This window comes from Octopus sinensis, linkage group LG2, assembly GCF_006345805.1.
Source record: "Octopus sinensis linkage group LG2, ASM634580v1, whole genome shotgun sequence".
In the NCBI taxonomy this organism is placed as follows: domain Eukaryota; kingdom Metazoa; phylum Mollusca; class Cephalopoda; order Octopoda; family Octopodidae; genus Octopus; species Octopus sinensis.
In genome coordinates, this window is record NC_042998.1 from 207146864 (window position 1) to 207159363 (window position 12500).

General features: G+C 40.4%; 1 protein-coding gene across 1 annotated transcript in view; it reads right to left on the bottom strand.

Annotated features, from left to right (window-relative positions):
- Window positions 1–12500, bottom strand: part of LOC115227523 (protein sarah) — a 129676-nt gene that overhangs the window by 62779 nt on the left and 54397 nt on the right. The window contains exons 2-3 of the mRNA XM_036500779.1: window positions 7204–7377; window positions 6350–6529 (exon numbers count right to left, since the gene is read on the bottom strand). Of these exons, the coding sequence (XP_036356672.1) occupies window positions 6350–6529; window positions 7204–7377 (354 nt within the window). The remainder of the gene's footprint in view (window positions 1–6349; window positions 6530–7203; window positions 7378–12500) is intronic.

Here is a 12500-nt window from a genome sequence, read left to right on the forward strand (position 1 = left end):
AACATTTTAAATGATGAAATAGTTTACATACCACCTAACAGATTAAGCAATAATCGAAATATAGCTAAAAGTATTACTGAATAGCATCCTGCTTGTAGTTTAGAAGTTTCTGGTTCTGTATCTCAAGTAGTCTTTTCTCTACTAAGTAAACATTTCCCTCACAGACACAAGTAGAGTAATCTGAATTTTCACTTAAAACTACTGTTAAGCACCAAATTAGCATACGATACTGCTTCTTAGAACTTAGCAAATTTGAAAGATTACAATAATTATAATCATTATCATCATCATCATCGTTTAATGTCCGTTTTTCCATGCTGGCATGGGTTGGATGGCTTGACTGGGGTCTAGGAAGCCAGGAGGCTGCACCAGGCTCCAGTTTGATCTGGCAGTGCTTCTACAGCTGGATGCCCTTCCTAACGCCAACCACTCCATGCGTGTAGTGGGTGCTTTTTTATGTGTCACCAGCACAGGGGCTAGAGGAGCTGGTATCGACCACAATCAGATGTTGCCTTTTACGTGCCACCGGCACGGAAGCCAGTCAAGTCAGCACTGGCATCAGCCACGTTTGGGTGGTGCTTTTTATGTGCCACCAGCACAGGGACCACAACTACAATTTCCATTTGAATGTGATTTGATTTGATTTTGGTGTACTTGACTTAATAGGTCTCCTCAAGCACGGCATGTCACCCTACAATCCAAGGGTACTTTTTGAGTTGGCTGGTTATGCCACACTGGTGGGGGTTACAGCTGTGAACTCACTTTACTTGTCGGGTCTTCTCAGTCACAGCATTATGTTAACATTAATTGCTATTGCATTAATCCTAGTAATTGTCTCCTTAACTCCAACCACTGACCATGTGAAATTACAGAGAGATGTTCATTTAGAACTAAACCCTCCAAGAAAGCATGTGTAGCTGACTTAAGTGACAACATTTTAAAGTTTGAATACAACATACACACACACACTGATTCATCAAGAAACCAGTGACATATTTACAATATCCGAATGTAGGACTGGAAGGCTTGTTCATAAGTCAAAAGATATATATATATATATACATATATATATATATACTCTTTTTACTCTTTTACTTGTTTCAGTCATTTGACTGTGGCCATGCTGGAGCACCGCCTTTAATCGAGCAACTCGACCCCGGGACTTATTCTTTTGTAAGCCCAGTACTTATTCTATCGGTCTCGTTTGCCGAACTGCTAAGTAACAGGGACATAAACACACCAGCATCGGTTGTCAAGCAATGCTAGGGGACAAACACAGACACACAAACACACACACGCATACATATATATATACATATATACGACAGGCTTCTTTCAGTTTCCGTCTACCAAATCCACTCACAAGGCTTTGGTTGGCCCGAGGCTATAGTAGAAGACACTTGCCCAAGGTGCCACACAGTGGGACTGAACCCGGAACCATGTGGTTGGTAGAGAAGCTACTTACCACAGAGCCACTCCTGCGCCTATATAAAGGGAAAGTTTACGAAAATAAACAAAAGACGAAGGCAGGTGGAGTACAAACAAACAAATGTATTAGTATAGCGCTCAGGAATAGAAAAAGTCTTACGTTTCGAGCCTATGCTTTTGACAGAAAGATACACAGAAGAAAACAAGGAGAGAAACAAGGAGAGAAGTCAGGCTCCAATCTAATCTGGCAGAGTTTCTACAGCTGGATGCCCTTCCTAATACCAACCACTCCGAGAATGTAGTGGGTGCTTTTTACGTGCCACCAGAACCTGTGTTAGTCAGGCAGTTCTGGCAACAACCATGCTGAAAAGGTGCTTTTTACGTACTACCTGCATGGGAGAGTCCGGCAGCACTGGCAACGACCGCGCTCGAATGTTGTTTCTGACGTACCACCAGCACATGTGCCAATAATGCGGTGCTGACAACAATCACGCTTGAATGGTGCTTTTTACATGTTACCGGCACAGGAGCCAATACGTGGCCCTGTCTATGATCATGCTCGGATGGTGCTTTTAATGTTTCACTGGCAAGAGTGCCAATCAGGTGGCACTGTCATCGGCCACGTCAATGATTTTGATTTGTTTGCACTTACCTCAATAGTTCTTCACAAGCAAAGTTCATTGTCCAATGAATGGCGGGTACTCATAAGTGGGCCGGTTACACCCCACGTTCGGATATGCTTTTAACGTTCCACCTTTACCTTTGTAGCAGTTGACTATGGTGCTGCTACACCAGTCATTGGGTATGACTCCTTCGTGTATCACCTGGTTAACTATACAGGTGACTAGGCTATAGCCAACACCACCAGATATTTTGAGCATCTCTGTGGTGATTCCCGATGGGCTGTCTTCATACTCTTAATTGCTTTATCTACCAAGGTACTGTCAATTTGGATAGTTGGTCCCTCTGTTGGGCCGACATTCGGCAGACTCTCTTTCTCCCATTCATTCTCTTTATTGGGCAACCTTTCTCAGTGATAACACATAAAAAGCATCCAGTACCCCCTGCAAAGCTGTTGGCATTAAGAACAGCATCTGGCCATAGATACCTTGCAGATCAAACAACAGACCCTGATGCCAGCTTCTGACTTGCATCAGGATCTTCTCAAAGCCTCCAACCCATCCCACCATGGAAGGTGGATGTTAAATGATGATGATGCTTATTCAAAGTTCATCATTGAGGTTTTGAATCCTAGGGTTGGTTATTTGGTTTCCATGGCATATAAGTGACCAAGATCACAGCATTCTTTTCTACTCTAGGCACAAGGCCCGAAATTTTGGGGGAGGGCACTGTTCGATTAGATTGACCCCAGTATGCAACTGGTACTTAATTTATCGACCCCGAACGGATGAAACGCAAAGATGACCTCGGCGGAATTTGAACTCACAACATAAAGACAGACGAAATACCGCTAAACATTTCATCCAGCATGCTAATGTTTCTGCGAGCTCGACAAGATCACAGCATTGCTCTTCAAGAGGGCAACAGTCTGTTGCAGGGTTACTCATCCAAAATGAGTTAACCCTTTTGATATCAACCTGGCTGAAACCGATTCTGGTTCTGTAGTACAAATGTCTTGTTTTCATAAGTTTTGAATTAAAATCTTTCACCAAACCTTAGTCACAATTTATGCTCTTAACCCGAGCTTAATGATAATTAAATTATTTTACTAAATTCTTTGTTATATTTAAAATTAATTGAAAGAAACACAGAGCATCTCAACAGAAATACGGTAATGAAAGGGTTAATTAGGGCCAAGTGAAATGAAGTGTTTTGGTCAAGAGCATAACTCGTTGCCTGATCTGGGAACTGAAACCATGACCTTGCAATTGTGAGTCCAACACCTTAACCACTAGGCTATACACCTTCACCATTCACCATTGATCTGAGAGCAAACACCATCAACAACAGCACACACACACACACTAACACACATCACATACACTAACATACATGCATCACACACACACACACACACACACACACACACACACACACACACACACACACACTTCAACAGTGATAAATAAAAATAAATAACTAAAACTGAAAATGGTTTCAATTTGAATTAAGAAATTGATGAGAAGTTAGATGAGCCAGAAGATAATACATCTTTTAAATTTAAAGTTTAAGAGTTTTATTGCCATTAAAACCCATGAAAAAAAGAAGAAAAACACCAAAAACCTCCTTAGGAATTGATGATAAGGAAGAAAAAATAGAAACGGAATAGAAACGAGGAAATAGCAAGAAAACCATTTGGTAAACTGTGGAAGTTTTAAGACGGGTTTAAAATGAGAAGTTGATGTTAAAGCAAACAAAGCAAAAACTGTTGTTGAAAGAAATAATTTAACCTTGAAAGACATGTCTCATAAAAAAGTGAAGAAATGTTCTTTGAGAAAATGACCAGAAGAAGAAGAAGGAGGAGGAGGAGAAGAAGAAGGAAGAGAGGAAAGAGGAGAGGGGCAGCAGCAGCAGCAGCAGAAGAAGAAAAAGGAGAAGAAGGAGGAGAAGAAGGAGAAGAAGAAGAAGAAGAAGGTTGATGTAAGCTCCTCTGGCCCCTGTGCTGGTGGCACATAAAAAGCACCATCTGATCGTGGTCGATGCCAGCTCCTCTGGCCCCTGTGCCGGTGGCACATAAAAAGCACCATCTGATCGTGGTCGATGCCAGCTCCTCTGGCCCCTGTGCCGGTGGCACATAAAAAGCACCATCTGATCGTGGTCGATGCCAGCTCCTCTGGCCCCTGTGCCGGTGGCACATAAAAAGCACCATCTGATCGTGGTCGATGCCAGCTCCTCTGGCCCCTGTGCCGGTGGCACATAAAAAGCACCATCTGATCGTGGTCGATGCCAGCTCCTCTGGCCCCTGTGCCAGTGGCACATAAAAAGCACCATCTGATCGTGGTCGATGCCAGCTCCTCTGGCCCCTGTGCCGGTGGCACATAAAAAGCACCATCTGATCGTGGTCGATGCCAGCTCCTCTGGCCCCTGTGCCGGTGGCACAAAAAATAAAATCACATCTGATCGTGGTCGATGCCAGCTCCTCTGGCCCCTGTGCCGGTGGCACATAAAAAGCACCATCTGATCGTGGTCGATGCCAGCTCCTCTGGCCCCTGTGCCGGTGGCACATAAAAAGCACCATTTGATCGTGGTCGATGCCAGCTCCTCTGGCCCCTGTGCCGGTGGCACATAAAAAGCACCATCTGATCGTGGTTGATACCAGCTCCTCTGGCATCTGTGCTGGTGGCATGTAAAAAGCTACGACTACACTCTTGGAGTGATTGGTGTTAGGAAGGGCATCCAGTTATAGCAACACTGCCAGATCAGATTGGGATCTGGTGCAGCCTCCTGTCTTCTCAGACCCCAGTCGAACCATCCAACCCATGCCAGCATGGAAAATGGACGTTAAACAACGATGATGATGATGATGATGATGATACTCACATTTATGTATACACAAACATATATACATTCACGATTGCACACACACACACACACACATGCACACACACACAATAGTTTAAATGCTTTTTTTACTCAAATAATTTTAATATCCTGCAATTTTGAAACAACAGCCTTGTTTGTTGTTGGTTTTTAACAGATCAATTATTGGTTCAATGAGTATTTCTGATGGTGAAAGTGAGAGTATCTATGCAACTTGGGCAGAACAAATGCCAAAAGTATTTTTTTTTCAATATATATATATATATAATATATATATATATATATATTATATATATATATATATATAATATATATATATATACCGGAGCAAACACATAAATGTGAAACAAGGTGGAAAAAAGAGTACTCAAATACCAGTGGTAGAGTAATATGCTTTATTTAAAGCAGCAGAAAATTCTACAAAACCTTTTCTGCTGCTTTAAATAAAGTATATATATATATAATAACAAAATAATAAATAAAACATATGCATATATACATACATATGTGCATACCTACATATATATGTATAGATGCATAGATGGGTACAGGACACAAAAAAAACATAAAAGCAAACACATGGAAACAGACTTTTTTTTCAAACAACGAAAAAAACAGTACAAGATATACAACACAAGGAATGTTCCCCTTCTTCAGTTGTCCCTGTTTCGTCTACTCCGCATTTCGAAGGTAAGGACAAGACGCGACTTCGTTGAAACAGTCCTTCCCGCAAAGCAAATTAAATAAAATTTGGGATTTTTTGCAGAAGGTGAAAGTGGTAACAAGAACAGGACAGTAAAACAGTAAAAACAAAAGTGAGAGTATCTATGCAACTTGGGCAGATCAAATGCCAAAAGTTTTTTTTTCAACACATATATATACACTAGCAGTATCGCCCGGCGTTGCTCAGGTTTGTAAGGGAAATAACTATAAAGCATTTTTAGAGAGTTATAGCCAAAAAATAGCAAAAAAATGGAAAAAAAATGATGGTAAATTTTTTTTTGAGAGTAAAAAAAGGTTGAGTTGCGTCCCCTAGACAGTCTGTGGTTTGTTTTTTTTGATTCTCGACCCCATGTCGAATTTATCGATTTTTTTCAGAACTGGGGGAACTTTTCAAAATTTTCGCTGCGTTAGTTTTGAATTATGACATTGGGCTATGTGTGTGTCAAGTTTCATCAGAATCGGTTGAAAGCCGTGGTCAGGGTGAGGGTACGAGAAAACAGACACACAGAAACACGCACAGACAAACTGCCGTTTATATAGAGAGAGATAATAACAAAATAATAAATAAAACAGTTAAAGACAGGACAAGGAGAATATATATATATATATATATTTATACAGTGAGAGCAGAAATGAAGAAGAAGAAAACAGAAGAATGAAAAGAAGAATGAGAATTATTGTGATTCTTTGTACTCACTTGTGCAAAATAACATTTAAGTGTTTTGCCTCCGAGTTCTGTTTCGTGTAAATGTATTCTGGCTGTGGCGGCAACCAGTGAAGAACTAAATACAACACGGGCTCGTCGAAAACATTTCAAATAGTGAACATCCACAGAATCATCAAAGGCTTTGAAGAGATTCTCAAATTCTTCCTGGAATCAAATCGAAAAATGATTACATCACTGACATTATGGAAAATGAAAACAGAATGCTCAAACACATGTATGTATATACAAATTGAGATAGGGGTTGTAAATGTAACCCTCCATGGGATAACAAATATCCAATATACTGCTAGTGAAGCACCCAACAAAGTTAATACATAAATGTTAAGAATTGCGATGCAATTAATTCATCTACTGTATTATATGGGTAAAGGTAAAATGCTTTACCACAAATTCATAATACATTTATAACTACATATTGACCTACCGTAAATGGCTAATATAAGTAAAATGAGACATACTTATCTGCATGGCCGAAACAGCTGTAAGATGTAGTCTATATTTATATTTATATTTACTTATATTTATATTCTCTTATACATATTGTACAACATTAATCCTTTATGCACACTCGTTTATGTACACTGTTTTGTTCTACATTATTATGTTTGACCTTAAAGTTTCTTATGTGGTGGTTTAATAAAGTATGTGATTGGGTATTATCTGGTAATTGATATTTGATTTGGATGTATTTCTCCATTTTCTTATTTTGTATATATATATATATATATATATATATATATTTATACAGTGAGAGCAGAAATGAAGAAGAAGAAAACAGAAGAATGAAAAGAAGAATGAGAATTATTGTGATTCTTTGTACTCACTTGTGCAAAATAACATTTAAGTGTTTTGCCTCCGAGTTCTGTTTCGTGTAAATGTATTCTGGCTGTGGCGGCAACCAGTGAAGAACTAAATACAACACGGGCTCGTCGAAAACATTTCAAATAGTGAACATCCACAGAATCATCAAAGGCTTTGAAGAGATTCTCAAATTCTTCCTGGAATCAAATCGAAAAATGATACATCACTGACATTATGGAAAATGAAAACAGAATGCTCAAACACATGTATGTATATACAAATTGAGATAGGGGTTGTAAATGTAACCCTCCATGGGATAACAAATATCCAATATACTGCTAGTGAAGCACCCAACAAAGTTAATACATAAATGTTAGAATTGCGATGCAATTAATTCATCTACTGTATTATATGGGTAAAGGTAAAATGCTTTACCACAAATTCATAATACATTTATAACTACATATTGACCTACCGTAAATGGCTAATATAAGTAAAATGAGACATACTTATCTGCATGGCCGAAACAGCTGTAAGATGTAGTCTATATTATATTTATATTTACTTATATTTATATTCTCTTATACATATTGTACAACATTAATCCTTTATGCACACTCGTTTATGTACACTGTTTTGTTCTACATTATTATGTTTGACCTTAAAGTTTCTTATGTGGTGGTTTAATAAAGTATGTGATTGGGTATTATCTGGTAATTGATATTTGATTTGGATGTATTTCTCCATTTTCTTATTTTGTATATATATATATATATATATATATATATATATTTACCTTTCACTTGTTTCAGTCATTAGACTGTGGCCATGCTGGGATACCATTTTGAGGAACTTTTAGTCAAAAGAATTGACCCCAGGACTTATTTTTCTAAAGCCTGGTGTTTATTCTGTTAGACTCTTTTGCTGAACTGCTAAGTTACAGGAATTAAACACACCAACACCAGTTGTCAAGCGTTGGTGGGGGACAAACACACACACACACTGGTATATACGATGGGCTTCTTTCAGTTTCCATTGACCAAATCCACTCACACGGTTTTGGTCAGCTGAAAGCTATAGAAGACACTCGGCCAAAGGTGTCACACAGTGGGACTGAACATAGAACCATGTGGTTGGTGAGCAAACTTCTTACCACACAGCCATTCTTGTATTATCCTCCTCATCCTCCTCTGCCTCATCATCATTTCTATGTCTGTTTGCCATGCTTGCATGGGTTAGGAGAGTCCACTTCAAAACAAAATCATGCCACTAGTTGTCTTCTTTTCTCATCCTGCACATCTAATTCAAGTTTGTCCTCGAGCCTCTGTCATGAATTTCCCATTGCTTCACAGACTGGATACCATTCCTAACATTGACCATTTTATATCTGTTTCTTTATTGCTTAAAGGGGCTAAACATAGAGGGGACAAACAAGGACAGACAAACGGATTAAGTCAATTACATCGACCCCAGTGCGTAACTGGTACTTAATTTATCGACCCCGAAAGGATGAAAGGCAAAGTCGACCTCGGCGGAATTTGAACTTATAACGCAACGACAGACGCAATACCGCTAAGTATTTTGCCCGGTGTGCTAACGTTTCTGCCAGCTCGGACAGCATACATTTCATTTTGCCACCAGTGCTAAAATATCCCTCCTCTCCCCACCACACTTTCACTCTTTCTTCAGAGGTGGTTGCAATCTTAGGCAGGTTGCTTCCATTATGGTTTACAGAGTTCAAGAGACATCGTTAATTTTGCTAATTAATGTAATAATATTGTTGTATTTTGAAATGTTCATTTTTTTTTCTTTTTGCCAAATAAACACATGCACTGTTTATTTGTTCTTCGTACATTTACTACTGCTCTTATTCTAACTCATGTGAATTGTCCGGAAATCTTTCGCAACACATCTGTGACCTCTTCAGTGACACTTTCTGTCTTCATGTGTGCTCTTGCTCTGCTTATGCCATTCTCAATGGACATGAGTCAGAATAAGAACAGTACTAAATAAGTGAAGAGCGAATATATAGTGTGTGTGTTTATTTGGCAAAAAAAAAAAAAATAAATAACTAGGTGTAGGAGTGGCTGTGTGGTAAGTAGCTTGCTTACCAACCACATAGTTCCAGGTTCAGTCCCACTGTGTGGCACTTTGGGTAAGTGTCTTCTACTATAGCTTTGGGCTGACCAAAGCCTTATGAGTGGATTTGGTAGATGGAAACTGAAAGAGGCCCATCATATATATGTGTGTATATATATATATGTGTGTGCATGTGTGTGTGTGTGTGCGTGTCTGTGTTTGATCTTCCACCATTGCTTGACAACTGATGTTGGTGTGTTTACGTCCCCTTAACTTAGTAGTTTGGCAAAAGAGACTGATAGAATAAGTCCTAGGCTTACAAGAGAATAAGTCCTGGTGTTGATTTGCATGACTAAAGGTGGTGCTGCAGCATAACCACAGTCAAATGACTGAAAGAAATAAAAGAATGAAAAGAAAATCCTGAAATACAACAAAATCTGTTTCAACACAGGGTTTCACATCAAGAATCCTGCAACCCAAATTCATAAACACTCAAATGGAAATTGTAATTGTGGCCGATGCCAGTGCTGCCCGACTGGCTCTCATGCTGGTGGCACGCAATAAGCACTATTCATGTGTGGGTCATTGACATTACCACCTGACTGGCCCCCCCCATGTGCCAGTGGCATGTAAAAAGCACCATCCGAACCTGGTTGATGCCAGCCCCCTGCTCTGACTGGCTACTGTGCAAGTAGCATGTAAAAAGCACCATCTGAACATGGCCAATGCCAGCACTGACAGACTGGCCCCTGTGCCGGTGGTATGTAAAAAGCATCCACTACACTCTCAGAGTGGTTGGCGTTAAGAAGGGCATCCAGCTGTAGAAACCTTACCAGATCGGATTGGAGCCTGGTGTGGCTCCTGGCTTGCGAGTCCTCAGTCAAACCGTCCAACCCATGCCAGCATGGAAAGCAGACATTAAACGATGATGATGATGATGATGATGAATATAATAATCCCTTTTACAATAGGAACAAGGCCTGGAATTTTGGGGAAGGGGACCCCAGGATTTGACTGGTACTTGTTTTATCAACTTTGAAAAGATGAAAGATAGATTTGAACTAAGAAGAAGATAAAGATGGATGAAAGGTGGCTAAGCAATTTTTTCTACTGCCGCTTTGACTGGCTCCCTTGCCAGTGCCACATAAAAAGCACCATCTGATCGTGGTTAATGCCAACGCTGACAGACTGGCCCCTGTGCCAGTGGCACATAAAAAGCACCCACTACACTCACGGAGTGGTTGGCGTTAGGAAGGGCATCTGGCTGTAGAAACATTGCCAGATCAGATTGGAGCCTGGCATAGCCTTCTGGCTTCCCAGACCCCAGTCGAACTGTGCAACCCATGGAAAGCAGATGTTAAACGATGATGATGATGATGATGATGATGATGATGATGATGATGCTAATGGTTCTGCCTTCTAATCAATGTAATAATGATTTCTTATAGGCACAAATGTGGACATGTGGTTTAGAAGTTTCCTTTCCAATCACATGATCTCGGATTCAGGCCCATTGCACAGCACCTTGGGCAAGTCTCTTCTACTAAAAGCCCTGGATCAACCAAAGCCTTTTGAATGAATTTGGTAGACATTCAAGCATAAACAAAAGTGAAGTGGTGCCAACCAGGAATGGAAACCCTGTCTCTGAGTTGTGCCTGGCATGATGCTGTTCATCTTGATTCCTTCCTCAAACACTGAACTGAAAGCTGGAGTCATCCAATATTTTTCTTTCAAACAGGCAACGCATCTCAAGCACTTTGAGTGACTTGCTTTCACTCTTTTAGTTGTTTCAGTCATTTGACTGCGGCCATGCTGGAGCACCGCCTTTAGTCGAGCAAATCGACCCCACGACTTATTCTTTGTAAGCCTAGTACGTATTCTGTCAGTCTCTTTTGCCGAACTGCTTAGTTACGGGGACGTAAACACACCAGCATCAGTTGTCAAGCGATGTTGGGGGGACAAACATGCACACAAACACACAGGATAAATATATGTAACACACACACACACACACAGGATAAATATATGTAACACACACACACACACACACAGAGGATAAATATATGTAACACACACAACACACACACACAGGATAAATATATGTAACACACACACACATAACAGGTCCTTTGAAACACAACTATAAAGACAAGGTGCAATGGTTTATTGGTTAGGGTACTCAATACCCTGGTGGAGCACTATGTCCTTGAGCAAGGCACTTTATTTCACTTTATTGCTCCAGTCCACTCAACTGGCAAAAATGAGTAGTACCCGTAATTCCAGAGGGGCCAGCCATGCCACATTCAGTGTCATGCCGATTCTCCCCGAGAATTTCATTAAGGGTGTGCGTGTGACTGTGGAGTACTCAGCCACTTCCGTGTTAATTTACTGAGCAGAATGTCCTGTTTATTGGATCAACTGGAACATGCGTTCTTGTAACCGGTGGAGTTTCCAGTGAGCAAGGACAATGACCACAACCATAATGGCAATGGGTGGTGGTGGTGGTGGAGGAGGAGGTGTTGGTGGTGGTGGTGGTGTTATTATTTTCCGATGTCTTCTTCCTTCACATCATCATCATCATCATCATGATCGTCTCTGTAATCAGTGTAAATCAATCATGCCAATAACTTTGCCATTACCACCCACCACCACCCCCGCTGCTTCCTCCATCAAACCATTACCACTTCTACCATCAGCATTCCTACATTAGCACCATACTCACCATCAAACAGTACTACAGTCACCATTACCACCACCACCACCATCATCATAACTACCATCACCACCACCATTACCACCACAACTATTACCATCACCACCATTACTACCACCACCACCACCACCACCATCATTATCATAACCATCAATGCCATCACCACCACCATTACCACCACCACCACCATCATCATCATAACCACCACCACCATCATCATTATCATAACCACAACTATTACCATCACCACCATTACCACCACCATCATCATGACAACTACCACCATCATCATTATCATAACCACCAATACCACCACTACCACCATTACCACCACCACCATCATCATCCTTATGATGACCACCATACCACCACCCCCATCACCATCATCATCTTCGTTATCGTTATGGTCATTGTCATTATTATCATGTTTCAAATGACATGTTTCGAAATTACATATATTTACTTACTCCTTGTGTCTGTGTGTGTGTGTCTGTGTGTGTGTGTGTTACACTTTCTAACTGTTTACAA